Here is a 14755-nt window from a genome sequence, read left to right as displayed (position 1 = left end):
ATCCTCAAACCTGTAATAATTAATTTCTTCTGTTTAACCCAAAAGAAGATATTTTTTGAACAATGTTTGTTAACCAAACAGTTGAAAGTAGCCATTGACCTCCACAGTATTTTTTTTCCATACTAAATCAGTGGGGACCAGCAACAGTTTGGTTATCAACATTCTTCAAAATATCTTCATACAGGTTTGGAACAACATAAGAGTGAGTGAATGATGACAGAATTTTCTTGAAAATATCCCTTTAAGTAGGAAAGACTGCAGGTATTTCAACAGGCCGTGAAAATCTGACCAATTTGGCACACTTATATATGCATACTGAGAAACATGCCTCAAAGTGCAGGGCCTAAGTGCCATTTGGCAATAAACTGGCATGATTTTCTCATAGTAGTTCCCACAGCATCAGCAACAGATGCGGTGTCAAAGTGACTGATATTAGAGGGAACAATATATTTAAATGTTACCTCTCCAAAATGCATTCCCTTCTGATAATGTCCAACAACTTCTGAAAGAGTATCATTCAAAATCTAAAAAATATTCAAAAAATAAATAAAAACATAAATACATAATTACAAATTTCAATGATTAAACAACAATGATTAAAATAATCAAGTTAAAGGTGTGCACAAATGCTTAAAAGTGCATTTTGAACTACATAACTTGTCAACCCCGAGGTTTGTTCTTATGCTCTAATTTTAAAACCTTTGTGCATCCACCTGAGATCAAAGATTTATGAAGAAATAAACTTTTTATGCTGACCTCACATGTTCCCCTCCGAATACAAAAGAGCTCTCTTGTAATAGTTTTACTGTACTGGATAATTTCCCCTTTAGGAAAAAAGTACATAACCGAAGTTAAAGCAAGGTCCCGTATAAATGACTGTGCAGCTTCTGCAAAGTAAGGAATCTGTAAAGAGGGAAAAAATGGAACAATTTAGTTCATTTTGAACCAGCGCTCATCGGCTGATCTACTGACAATATGCAAATTAAAGAACGCACCAACAATTTGTCAAGCACGAAGTGGGTTAAAGCATGCTTTTTTTGTGTGTTAATGGTGCAAATACCAGTCAGTTGACTACCGCAAACACACTGCATGATTTATGACTTATTCCTTACTAATAATTTCCTCCCATAAATTTCCCATAAACTCCTTTCGTTGCTAATCTCGTCTTTAGTAAATCCTGAAAGTATTTTTTAATGTCAAAAGAGGGTTTGTGCTGGCGTTGATTTGGGCCCTATGTGTTTAAACTAGAGTATCACTGTTATAACTAAAATAAACACACACAAATGCCTCAATCAAGTCTCAATCAAATTTTAAGCATTAATCTTAAACTCCACCAGGTCTTTGTAAATGTGCATATAATCCTGCTGGTTGAGATTTTCTGTCTTCATGGTTGTGCACAAACCAGTGAAATGGGAGTTTCCTGGCGATTCAGAAGATGATTTAAGACACATCTACCAACATACTGATGTGGCCCTATTCGGGCCTCAGAGCTCATCAGTGCTGGGTGGAGTTCACACTGCATCCGCTGCTAATGCAGCATCTCGGTCCAGATATCCCAAACAAATTTTTTTCTTTTTTTTTCATTTAGTAGCTTTAAGACAAAAAAGAGGTTACTTATTTAAGATTAAAAAAAAAAACACTGGCCTGTGACAGAAGCTCCCCTCTCTCTGCCATGAGGACATTCTGTTTGAGTTCAACTGGCAAGTCATGCATTAAAAAGGGTCCTCCTGGAAAAGCTTCACCTCTGATAAAATAAAAACAATAAAATGAGTAAATAAAACTTTTTTAAAATCTATTCATATTCTAGCACAATAAGACAATGGTTTGTAAGTAGCAATGACTTTTGACACACCAAACACTGAGTGTCACTTATCTGTCAAATGTGTGACAAAAAATAAAAATAAAAATCATGTACTCATTTAAGATTTTACTGAAGTAAAATTATAAAATAACTTATATTTAAGTATCAAAAGTAAAATACTGATTGATTGACTTAGATTTTTTTGCAATCTGATATTCTCCATCTGATGGCTCAAAATACATATCAAAGCATAGCCTAACGTGCTAGACACACAGACAAGATAGTGCTTGAACAGATTTAAGCTCAGTAGAACACTATTATGAATTATTATAATAAATCATAAGCTAGAACAGAACAAGTACAGAACATACTGATATTTGGACCACAGGAGATTCATATAATTCATGACTCTGTTCTGTAGAAAAACTGTGAGGTCATGTCGCTTCATGAAGTGACGCATTTCTGAAAAAAGATTCTGGAAAGCCACCCTATGCAGAAAAAAAGAGAATTAATATGTGCATAAATTCAGCTAAAATACTGAATCTATTAAGAAAAATGCTTTTAAAGTTTCTTCACACCCCATTTTCTCCAAATTTCAGCAAAGTGATCTAAACAGTCTGTCACAGGACAGACCATATTCCAATTTTTTTTTTGCCTTTATATGACAGTATGCTTTATGCTATATGATTTTTTATCCACATAAAAAAAGAATACATGGCCATCTATAATCAGAAAACATACCTCTTAGCATTTTCACCAGATAGTGTGGCAGAAAGTTGGCTAATAATATAGTTAAAAACCAGCAAAGCAACAACACCAACAACTGCTGCCAGACATTGTTCTACCAAAGAGCCAGGTACAATGTCTCCATATCCTGAAAAATAAATATTGTCTCATAATGCTTTAGTTTCATTTTAGTTTTAGTTTCATCTTTATATTTTAATAATAACGTAAGCACCATTTGTCTTAGTGACAAAAACTATTATTACTAAGAATATGCTATGAATATGTTATCTACTTAAGCTCAAACATTAATTGAGATAATAAAAAGCTAAATATATACAAAATATAATTTATAGAGTACTTTCTATCTGTCAGGGAAGAGGCAGTGCAAATAGTGATAGATGCTTTTTATATTATGTGTCCATAGCTAAAAACAGGAGCCTATCCCAGAATCTCAGGTTGTGGTTGGCCAGTCCACCACAGGGCTCACACACACAGACAGTTCAGCATCTCCAGTTCACCTATGCTTCATGTCACTGGATTGTGGGGGAACCGGAGCTCCTGGAGAAAGCCTACACCATCGCTGTCCCAGTTAACATCTTGGTTTCTGTTATATTTTTTTCTGTCTCAACTAGACAATGGTGGGTGCAAATAGCATGCTAACTTGCTAAGAGATGCATAACAAATGAAAACAATGGCCACATCCGCACCGCAGCTAAATTTGGTTGTCATTTCACCTTTTAGTGCTTAATCCAGTTCTATACACACACAGTTCAGTCATTTACAGGAGTGACAACCGCATTCTACAACCAAATCAACTCCAGAAAAATGCAAGTAGTGACAACCACATTTACAGAAATTACACACAGTGTGTACAGAGCCAAACTGAACAACTAGCTGTTTTTAAATGGCAGAGTTCTCATAGAAATCATAGGGAAGGAGGTATGTCTTGACTCAGTTTTTCCAGACCTTGCTATAAAAAAAACAGCAAATAAGAACAAGCCTATAATAAACTTAAATCCAAACACGTTATCTTGTAAATAAGCCACATACCAAATATCACGCCTGGCACCGCCTACTTTATTATATCCATAAAATTGATCACTTTAAGATCCAAGTGCAAACAACAAGGCCAAAGATGCTTAATAAATGTTGCTTGTAATAAGTGCAACATTTTAAGAGTTCCCACTGCAAAGCAATCTTCCGAACATAAACAAATCATGATGGCTTTCTTGGCAGTGGTTTAACTTAACAGTGCCATACATAAAGAGTCTTTGGTCACTGTAATATTAATACATAATTAATATTACTTTGGTCAAAAATAGCAGATACCAAATGTTGCTATGGTTACAACATTGTCCATCATCACAATTTCGAGAGTGAGTTCTGTTCTGTTCTGTTCACACACAAAATTGTAAAGCAGGGGATTCACTCCCATATTAAAATGCGGTTGTCACTCCTGAAACTTTACAGTTTGTACTGGCCAATATGTGCTCTAAAATTGGCTCAAAATATCAAATATGTTAAATATCCTTTGACTAGAGTTCTGAAGCTAGAAACTCTGTGCACATCATATTCTACGCAAGTTTCAGTGAAATCAGTCAACTACAAATGACCAAAACCTGCAGCCTGCACTGACTTTCAGCAACTAGAACCTTATTTTTTTTATGGTTTTTTTTTTAGTTATTGGCATGAATGCATTCAGGAAAGCAAAGGCCAGTTCAGATTAATAATAAATTATATTTCTGAATGTTTTTCATATGCCTTTAGATCACTTGGAAAATACTAAACAAGTCACATAGGATCATTTAAGATACTTTTCTTAAAAATTTTAAAGCTTGAAAAGACCTTCAACCATTCACTACCATTATGTAAACAAGCACAAAAACTTTTTGTGTGTGTGTTCAGAAAAAGAAAGAAGATAAACTAACACATACACACATCTTTAGAACCATTACTATGTATTTATCTTAAAATATTTGAATTTGTTGTATTTTTAATTGTAACTCATGAAAGGAAAAAAATGGAACAATGTGATATAACCTTGTAAACAAAATAGTGCAGTCACTACCCAATGTCCAAAATTATTTTAGGATAGGAAAACCATTCTAGGACAGTCTGAAAATGCAAGATGAAAACTGACTGTAATTTTACTTTTTGTATTGTTATGTTTCTAAATTTGGTAGAATAGCCCATATATATACACAAACATAAACATATAGTACCCACCAACACTTGTCATAGTCGTAATTGTCCAATATACTGCAAATACATAATGTTCAAAATTGGACTGAGATGATTTAAGTCCAGCATTCCATGCCCATGATTCCTCCTGACATTAAAAGTAAATAAAAGGCTTGAATAAAAGTGAATGTCTATAAAATTCTACAAATATTGGTATTGTCTTCTCTGAATTATAGGCTAACATTTTAATAAGGTGCACTTACCTTTCTTCATGACAGGCTGACAGGTACAATAGGCCAGCACAAAAATGCACGGTGAAAATCAAGAGGAAGAGGCATTTTGTTGTCCTTTCTTCAAATAGGTTCTTATATATGTCACTTTGTTTTTGGCAGAAATACTGATAAATCTGAAACCACAAAACAATTGCTGTGGTCAAGTATCAGGATAACTCGACTACCTAACTGAAACACAACTAATCCATACACTCGTTCTACTATCCCAACCACAAGAATAAAAAGTCAACTTCAACATTCTGCAAAAAAATATTTTCATTATTAGTATTAAAACATGTTTAAAAGAAGAATGAAAATTTCTGTATAGAAAAATATCTAACATACCCTGCGAATCCAAATGAGTCTATTCAGCCTGACTAAGCCTGAAATTGCCCAATGTTCTGCATTGCCGTAAGCAAAAACAATCAAATCCAAGGGTAAAACTGCCAGGACATCATAATACAAGTTCCAAGACTTTCGATAGACTTGAAATATTTCTGCTAAATCTGTTACATTTCCTGGAGAACAGCAAGAAAGATAAAGGAAGTTTTAGGCATCGAACAACAACATTTCAACTAATTAGTATAGTATGCTACATTTTTCATATTTAGTTTTCCTGTATAATACTGATTATAAAATTATAAAATGTCCATTACAGAAAACAACCAACTATTGTGAAACACTATTGAGCACAGCTAACGGCCAATTCACGCCAGACAGACAAATGCCAACAAACAAGTCGGCTGTTGGATTTCGGATTTTATGAAAAATAACTCTCATGTTCACACGGCCCCAACAGACACCAAAAGTCTTTGAGTCAGCATCTGAAAAGAAGGCGAATAAAACGAAAGAGGCTGTGGGTGAAGCCGTGGTTGCTGCTATGGAGAAGACATACTTTAATTCATCTGAACATGTTCAGTCGGGTTAAAACAAACTCAGATGCCAACAGCGCTAACACACTGATCCAACAAACAAGTGCCAAATGAGTCGCTGTACAAATCGTGTACTTTGCTGGTTGAAATAGCTCAACATAAGAGCCAACGCAAACACAATGACGTGAAATAAAACGTAATCATGCTTTAAAGAAGAGTAGCGGTGGTGGAAATAGTGGATGATGGGAGAACGGTAACAAAACTCAGAGACATTTACAGTCACACACAGGTTTGGTAGGATGTTTCGATAATTACATAAGTAATTTACATGTTCACGTTTTTTAAAAAATATTTAGCTTACTGATCTTTGTTTAAATGCTTCAATGTATTTTCTATTCTTATCATAGTTTTCAGTCATGTGACTGGCTCGAAGACCTGGCGGGCAAAACAACCACAGAACTGCAGCACAAGCCTGTCAATTTTCCATCTGTTTACCTATACACAAATATTTTAATCTCCTCTCAAAAGAATAAAAGAAAGATATGTGAACAAAATGCAAGTTTTGGCCATTTGCAATACATATAAAACACCCACTGTAATAATTCAACTAAAATCAGTGTGACATTCTAAAACGTTTAATGTGAAAATACTTAAAGTACATTTAAAACAGTGATATTAAAAGATCAAATTCAGTACGTACCTTTTTTATGATGTGTGCTTTATACGGGCGAACAAATGAGGCAGGAATATGAAGACAAAGTGCTAAATGGTTAATTGTTTTCTTTATAACGGTTTGCTATGGGAAAACATTTAATATTAAACTTTTGTGCATTGCATTTATATTCTGTGTTCATCTGCTTGCCTGTACAAAGTATGCATCATAAATAAGGTGTATACTGAATTTCGCCTTTAGATATCACTTTTTTAATTACTACCTAATGCAATCCTCATAAAAGAATAACTGGCAATCAGTGGAGTAAAGCCTTGTTTTGCCCTCCATGTGGACGTTTCTGTAAGAGTGTGATGTCACGTGAAAACTGAGTTCTTTTTGATTCTATTCAGTTCAATTCTATTCGAGTCGATCTGAAATAAGTTCAAATGCTTCAGTTTGTTTTTATATTATGTTATATTATCGTAAATAATTAAACTGTTCTGTGTGAGTTTTTTTTTTTATTATTATTTTAATAGAATTTCTTGGTAACAGCACTGTAAAAATGTTTTCTCAGGTAACCTAAAATGTGCATCATTTAGTTACATCAGTGGTCAAATCAAATATAAATAGCACATTCAAGTTAAAAGTTACATAGTCTTTTGTGTGTGCGCTCTACATGTCTGATATAAAGAATGTTTTTTTTTTTTTAAAAAGGGAACATTGATTATGCTCAATACCTGTCTAGCAATGTGTGTTTATGCTGAAATGTATTTAAACGGCAGTTTGTCATTTCAAATCTTCTATCGCGTCATGATGTTTGAGTTGGCTCATGCTATTTATGTTTTGTGCTTCAGAAATGTAGCTTGCAGCCCTTAAAACCACTGGAACTAAGCGATTTGAGTTTTATTTTGATTCATTGTGCGGCCCCATTTATTTTTTTTAATGTTCATTATTTATTAACTTTAACTCACAAACCCACATATGGTCTATTTCGGTTGAGTAACAGCCTAAACATTGCAAGGCAGTTTGATTTTAAGCACTAGAAGAATGTCTTACCACTGCACTGTTTCACTGAGTTTTTCTCTCTCACATGAATACTGCATTTCTAAATGTTTTCTTCAACCATTAAAAACTATTTATTTAATGATTCAATTTTCATCAACTCACAAACCCCCGTTTGGAAAACCTCGGTTTAGCTATGTTCTATTTTCAATGAGCATTAGCCTACATAAAGCAAGGCAGTTTGACTTCAACTTTGAATTTATTAATTTTTTTTATATTATTTTAACTCTAAGTTTTTCTCATAACACCTTTTGTTCAGCACAGGTGTTGTGCTTTGTTTTGTATTTGATCTGAAGGGTCTCTTAGTTAAGTCATCAGTTACATGCTACGGGGTTTCTTCAATGCCAGTGTATATACCATAATTGAATTTAAATAGAGCAGAAGGCAACAATGCGATTTATGCTCTAAATCCACTCTGGCACTACAAAGCCATATACTACACACCAGTGGACACATATGATTAGTGTTAAACATATTTTTCTGTGCACAAATGAAAATCAGTTTGAAGTTATTAAAAAAAAGGATTGATTGATTGATTAAATAAATTAAAAGTTGAATTTTAAATGCGTCTTCATTACAAAAATGAACATGTACATTAAACATTGACCTACCATCTTCCATAAGCACTCCAGTGCGAAGATTCATTAGTATATCAAATGCAGCAACAATGTAAATAAGGACATTCACTGCGAGGTAAATGGTACCCCAGCCTTCACTGAAAAGCTCTAAACAGGCAACGACAAAAAAATTACTCATGTTAGACAAAACATTAAAAAGTCTAAGCACAAGCCTTTGTGCATTTAATGCACCAACTAATTAAATGAACTAGAATTTTTATTAAAATATTTTGATTGTTCGTGTTCTACATCTCTACTTTTTTCTTCATTTTCTACATTTCTACTTTTACTTTTTTTCTACTCAATGTTTTGTTAATTTATTTGCAAGTCAAACATGAGCACATGTAATGCTGTTAACCTCTCAATCAAAAATCTATGTTCTAAATCAAACAGAAACATACTCTTGGATTCTGAATTGCTGGTGAAAAAAACCACCCATATCTCCAGGAAAACTGAAACAGTGATGCACCAGAAGAAAAAGAACCTCCAGACTTTTACAAAAGCACTTTCAGGGTGGAAAGTTCTCTTCCAAAAAGACTAGAGAAACAGACATAGTAAGTAAATATTAAATAGAATAACAATTCAAATACACATACAGTGCATACCATACATTCACAATACTCACGTCAATTTGATGGGGCCGGTTTAAAACGTATTCCAAGGATGCTCCAAAAATCCTCTGCTCCTTTGTCTACAACAAAAGCTTTGTAGTTAGGGCTCGGCGATGTATCGAATATTAGCGATAATATCAGAATAATTTTGACGACGATGTAAAATGTGAAAATATCGGGAATATCGAATATTTCAAATTCAAGCATACTTTCCCAAAAGAATGCGCCGAACGTCCAAAAAAGGAACATGTAACTGCGAACTGCTCTACACGCCTCTTCTAGGAGAGCTTTCATGAGAGCGGTTCTCAGATAACAAGAGTTTAAATCCCTGAATCAGAGCTTCGCTGTTACAAGGATACATTTTCTTCCCGGTGTTTGCTTATTTGAAGCAAACCATGCGCAGTGCTTCCTCCTCATTGTGGAAGCGCCACTGACTATGATCTGAAAACACTAATTAGCTGGAGTTTAGCGATCTAATGAAAGCGTCATTCAGCCAGTCTTTGTTCTGTCATGAGATCCCGACTGCATTGTTTGTGATTGTGATCGATGAATAAATGCAATTACTCGACCGCTGATGTTTGAATAGAGAAACAAGCTATGGCCATTTGGAATTACTATTAGGGAATTTAACTGTTATATTTACCAGTTTTCCCAATACAGACAGAGAGAGTGCAAAAGTCTTTGGTATTCATTTATATATATATTTATATATAAGAAATATCTATGTGCTCCCCATCTAAGAGGGTTTTTAGTGTCAGTGGGAACACAATTTAATGCCACAGAGCTTCACTTAAAACTGCAGACAGTTGACAGACTTGTGTTCTTAGCTAAAAAACTTGTAAAAAAATTTAAATAAAATACTTATCCCAGTTGCATAGTTTAAATTGTGAATTGCATGCACTAAAAAGTTGACAGAATGCACATTCTCTACTTGTTTTGCACTACTTCAGGTACATATAGGCCTACATGTGTTCATTTAATAAAAAGCAGCAAGTAATCACTTGGTCTAGATTTTTTTAACTGCTTAAATTAGCTGTAAAATATAAATTAATTTTCAAAATAAAATAATGTCAATAAAAACATCAAGATATATATCGAATATCGTAATTTGACAATATCGAGATATAATTTGTTGTTTTTATAAATCTCCAAAACATATTATACACAAACTCTTAACTAATATACACCCAAGCCCCAGTTGTAGTCATACTTATTACATCTGTACATCTATTAAAAAACCCCACTGGGCTCTATTTCAAAAATAGCCAAAGCACTCAGTCACTAACTTCAAGGTTGGTGCTCTGGTCCTTTTCAAATACAGCATTTTGTGGGACAGAGGCAACTCCATATGCACATGCTTCTTGTACGGGATGCCTGAAATTTTGAAGCCGTTTCTTGGCAGCTCTGGAAATCTCAACAGCAGCTTTAGAAAAAGATATGAGTTACCAATTTATATTAGGTGGTCTTAACTATGTACTTACATTTAAATTAATCATTTGATACAATGCCCTTATTGTGTACATACATGTTTTTACATTGTACTTATATTTGAAAAATACCTGCATGTAATTGCATCTGTAATTAATTTCTGTAATTACATTTATAATTACACAGTTGACCCATCCCTTACACCTTAACCCACCTTTAAACCTACCCATACCACCAAACCTGTCCCTAACCTTACCTGTATCCCCACCAAAGCAGCAAAAGTGTTTTATAATACAATATGAACACAATAAGTACATTGTTTCTGATGTAAGTACAAGGTAGTCAAGGCCACCTAATATAAAATGGGACCAGATTCGAAACTCCATTAGTGTGCTGAAATTAATGATTCTTAAAAACATCATAAATCTCAAAGCATTACAAAATGCTATTACCTTCAGGGTAGTCGGCAAAGAGTAAAAGCAAATCCTTGCGTTCCAAAATGACAATTTCACATTTTGTTAATGCACACATTGTAACATTTCTAGGGATTTCATACAGCAAATGGACCTAAAAATAAAAAACAAAATGATGAGAAATAAACAAAATAAACAACAAAAAAAGGCATTCATTAAATCAATACCACAAATTCAACAGTACGTCTGCCTATTAGACAAAACAAAAAACAAATTTTTACATTACTGCAATTTGTTTTGTCATCACTTAACAAAAAGAGACTGTTATTGTTCAAATTATATGTTTTCAGTTTGAAAACAAGCATTTCGGACTAAAATGTTTTTAGTATATAACAATTTAGTATATTTTTGTATATTTGATTTATTATATTTTAGTAAATAACATACAGGGTTTGGACAAAATAATGTCAACACCCATTAATTTAGGGGTTAATATGTGTGTAGGCTATAGTGATGAAAAGGGGGTTATTTTAGATTTATCTTTTTGTTGTCTATATTCTCTACTTTGAACTTCAACAGCAAAGAAGATATGTGATTGAAAACTGAAAGTGAAGGATAGGGACCATCGAACACTAAGAAGAATTGTGTATTAAAGGCAAATAGTGCTTAATTCTAAATAAAAACTGCCTATTTCCCAGGTGTTCGCATTATTTTGTTCAATCCCTGTAGATGTGTAACACTGAGAACACTGGGTCTGAGTGTCATACCTCTCCAAACAATGAGCCAGGTAGCAGTTTTGCAATCTCATTCCCAGGATTCTTACCAATAACCTGAAAAATAGAGCAAATGATATTCAAAAAACCTCGTACTTAAAAACTAAACTAAAAACTAAAGTCATTGTCCCCAGTTGACTTTGAAGATATTCAGGCATACCTGTACAAGTCCTTGCTGAATGTAATACATTTTCTGATGAATTTCTCCAGTTTTAACCAGAATTTGTCCAGGACTATATGTGCAGGTTTTTAATTTCAGCGACAAAGCCCTTTTGAAGCCATCTTCTGTTTTTCTGAACAACTTAGCCTAGAATGATAGACATCCACTACATCAAAAGTCTGTGTAATCTCATCAACACATTATTATTCTTATTCTTATTATTATGTATTATGCCCTCAGTTCATTCATTAGATGACTTACATTTTCAATCACAGTTTTGTAACAACAACTTGAAACATCTGAATGCAGGACAAATGGAAGATCATCCATAAATCCTGCAATGTTGCGGCCCTTCTGATGGAACCAAAGATTGTAATAATGTTTGTGCACCCACTCTTGGATTTCCTCTGATAATCCCATTTGTCTCTTTGATTAAAAGGGGAAAATAAGGATGAAGTTACTAGCAGAAACAGACAGACGGATTAATTAAATCTTCTTATTACAAACCATGTAATTAAGAATAGCATCCACTCTATGGTAGAATCTTCCTCTTTGTGTAACCATGTTGGTTATAACTGAGCTCATGTTAGACATGCTGATCCCAAAGGAAAGCAATCCAAGCACCATCACAAATGATGCAACTGTGGCCTCTTCCAAATTTGTGGCATGTATATCTCCATAGCTGTTCAATATATTAGACAATATAATAAAAATAATCTCTTATGACAAGCAAAGAATATACAAAGTACAGTATTTAATGGTGCACTATGCTATGGCAATAAAAAAAGTGAATGATCCATTAAAATTCTTACATACAGCACCTTTTATTAACAGTCTATTTTAACACTCATTTGGGGTAAAGGGACAACTTTGGCTAAAATATAACATCTGTCCACTATACTTGTCATTATTAAATTGACCATGAAACGGAAGTAGCGTCACATCTTTTCTTACGCATTATGACTTACATCATAATAAGTGTAACTGTGTAAAAGAAAAGATGTTAAGAAAAGAAAAGATGTAAGGCAGGGACTTGGTTCTGTCCACTGCTTTTTGTTTGTATTTTGAGATGTGGGTGTTAAAACAGAACTTGCACATAAAACTTTTAAAAACTGTGTTTTATGTCACTGCTTTTTTATAGTTTATAAAGATGATATGATTTGCAACGGCAATCTTTATTCTTTTTAAAAAGCAAAGAAAAAGACAAACAATTAAAAAAAAACAGATAATAAAAAGGTAAGGTAGACATGTAGCTACATGTCATTTCCAGTACTCACCCTATGGAGCACAGTGTGATAGTTGACCAGTAAAGTGATGTAGCATAGAACTCCATGTCTGTAATTCCTGTAGAATTGGTTGAAACTGTAGAAATAAATTTGCTATATAATTAACATGATCCAAAAAGATATCACAGTGAGATTTATGCTGCATCCCAATTCGCCTACTTATACTATTCCCTAAAAGTATGTACTCTTTTTGTGAAGAAAAAGTACATACTTTTGAGTATGTAGCAGAATAGCATGCAAGGGTTTGGACATACTACTTTGTCATACTACGATGCATGCATATGATGCTGCTGACGCAAGAGCTGGTGTTCTGACATAGAACCGGATGCACTGCGCCTTGTTTACAAGCAGAAGACGACATACTCTGTACATAAAACAATCTTCGTAAACATATCAAAATAAGATTTTGACAGAGAGGATGACATGCAATTTTTTGCCCAGCCTTACTTATTGGAACCAGAGTATAGAGACAATGAACTAAGAGAGATGCATCAGCAGCATCACACGCATGCATCATGGTACTCTCTTGAACATGTGGCAAAGACTGACACAGAAGAGAAGAAATTGTTAAATTGAGCACAAAAAGTATTCTCATAGTTTCATACAATTACGGGTTGAACCGCTGATGTCAAAATGGACTATTTTAACGATGTCCTTACTACCTTTCTGGGCCTGGGAATGTTTCAGTTTTATTGCTGTCTATGCAGGGTCAGAAAGCTCTTGGATTTCATCAAAAATATCCTAATTTGTGTTCTGAAGATGAACAAAGGTCTTATGGGTTTGGAACAACATGGAGGTGAGTAAATAATGACAGAATTTAAATTTTTGGGTGAACTATCCCTTAAACGGACATTTAACAAAGCACAAAATATATCTATAATCCAAAGTGCAGTATATAATATTGATAGCTAGTGGTTCAAATGTGTACCGCAGACCAAATTCTAAATATTGAAGAGTATTGTTTCTCCCGCCCCCTCCTCCTCAGATCCGGTGCTCACGCGGGTTACCAGGTCACTCAACAGGAATGAGGACCTTACACAAGTTGATGAGTTGATTTATCTGAGTTTTTTTTGAATTGGGTAGAATCTGCCATCTCTGACCCAGTTTGTTTCAGTACTTCCATGGCTAAAATATTCTGTGAAACAGGGGTGTTGAAGTACTATTGGGTAAACCAGGCAGACCAAAACAAAAACAGACATTTAGCATGGAACACATATTTCAAAATCGAATAACTGGCTGTAGAATTGTTTTTTTCTAGAAACAAGTATGTGAATTTATCATGTTTACTCAATATCTGCACACACATTATGGTATTTTTATGCTTTAGTAGAGTCAAAAAATACATACATTGAAACAAGGCACATTTTTTCACACTTTTGAATTTCCCTGATTTTACAATTCACAGAAAACATCAGTGGAACATTACAGAAACAGCTGAAAACGTATCTTTTCCAAGATTCAGATCACAACTGCATTCTACTGAAACACAACTGTTTGAAACTTTGTATTACGGGCACTTATCATGTTTATTTGCCTGCTTAAGGTAAATCGCTTGTTTTATTCCTCATTTGTAAGTTGATTAGGATAAAAGTGTCTGCTAAATGAATAAATGTGAATAGTACAGATCAAGCTTAAAGCCCATGTTGCAGGTTAACCACCACTGTCGATTAATGGGTACATAAATCACTCAAGATATGTATATCATTTTTAAAATGTCTCAAAAATGGCCTTAAAGACCAGTTTTTTAAGTTTTTGTATTAACGGGTTTTTTTTACGCAATTCGGTGATGACGTCACATTGGGGAGAGAAGTGGAGGAAAGGTAGCCTCAGCCTAGTATGATGCGCGTTCCAGGCAACCCGTAACCCGTGTTTTTCCAACCTTAAACCCGTGAAAGTGCACT

The 14755-nt window shown here is 34.1% G+C and overlaps 1 protein-coding gene across 1 annotated transcript in view; it reads right to left on the bottom strand.

The window, feature by feature from the left end:
* Positions 1 to 14755, bottom strand: part of LOC109072569 — a gene marked incomplete at its 5' end in the record, with an annotated part of 51945 nt that overhangs the window by 23627 nt on the left and 13563 nt on the right. The window contains 18 exon segments of the mRNA XM_042757428.1: positions 462 to 524; positions 757 to 903; positions 1645 to 1744; positions 2173 to 2289; positions 2543 to 2675; positions 4754 to 4880; positions 4968 to 5114; positions 5326 to 5498; positions 8178 to 8291; positions 8585 to 8720; positions 8809 to 8874; positions 10081 to 10217; positions 10675 to 10789; positions 11403 to 11465; positions 11569 to 11715; positions 11830 to 11994; positions 12076 to 12250; positions 12846 to 12930. Coding sequence (XP_042613362.1) covers positions 462 to 524; positions 757 to 903; positions 1645 to 1744; positions 2173 to 2289; positions 2543 to 2675; positions 4754 to 4880; positions 4968 to 5114; positions 5326 to 5498; positions 8178 to 8291; positions 8585 to 8720; positions 8809 to 8874; positions 10081 to 10217; positions 10675 to 10789; positions 11403 to 11465; positions 11569 to 11715; positions 11830 to 11994; positions 12076 to 12250; positions 12846 to 12930 — 2210 coding nt within the window.

This window comes from Cyprinus carpio, chromosome A5 (genome assembly GCF_018340385.1).
Source record: "Cyprinus carpio isolate SPL01 chromosome A5, ASM1834038v1, whole genome shotgun sequence".
NCBI lineage: Eukaryota > Metazoa > Chordata > Actinopteri > Cypriniformes > Cyprinidae > Cyprinus > Cyprinus carpio.
Note: the sequence above shows the minus strand (reverse complement) of the source record. Positions and strands in the feature narration are given on the sequence as shown.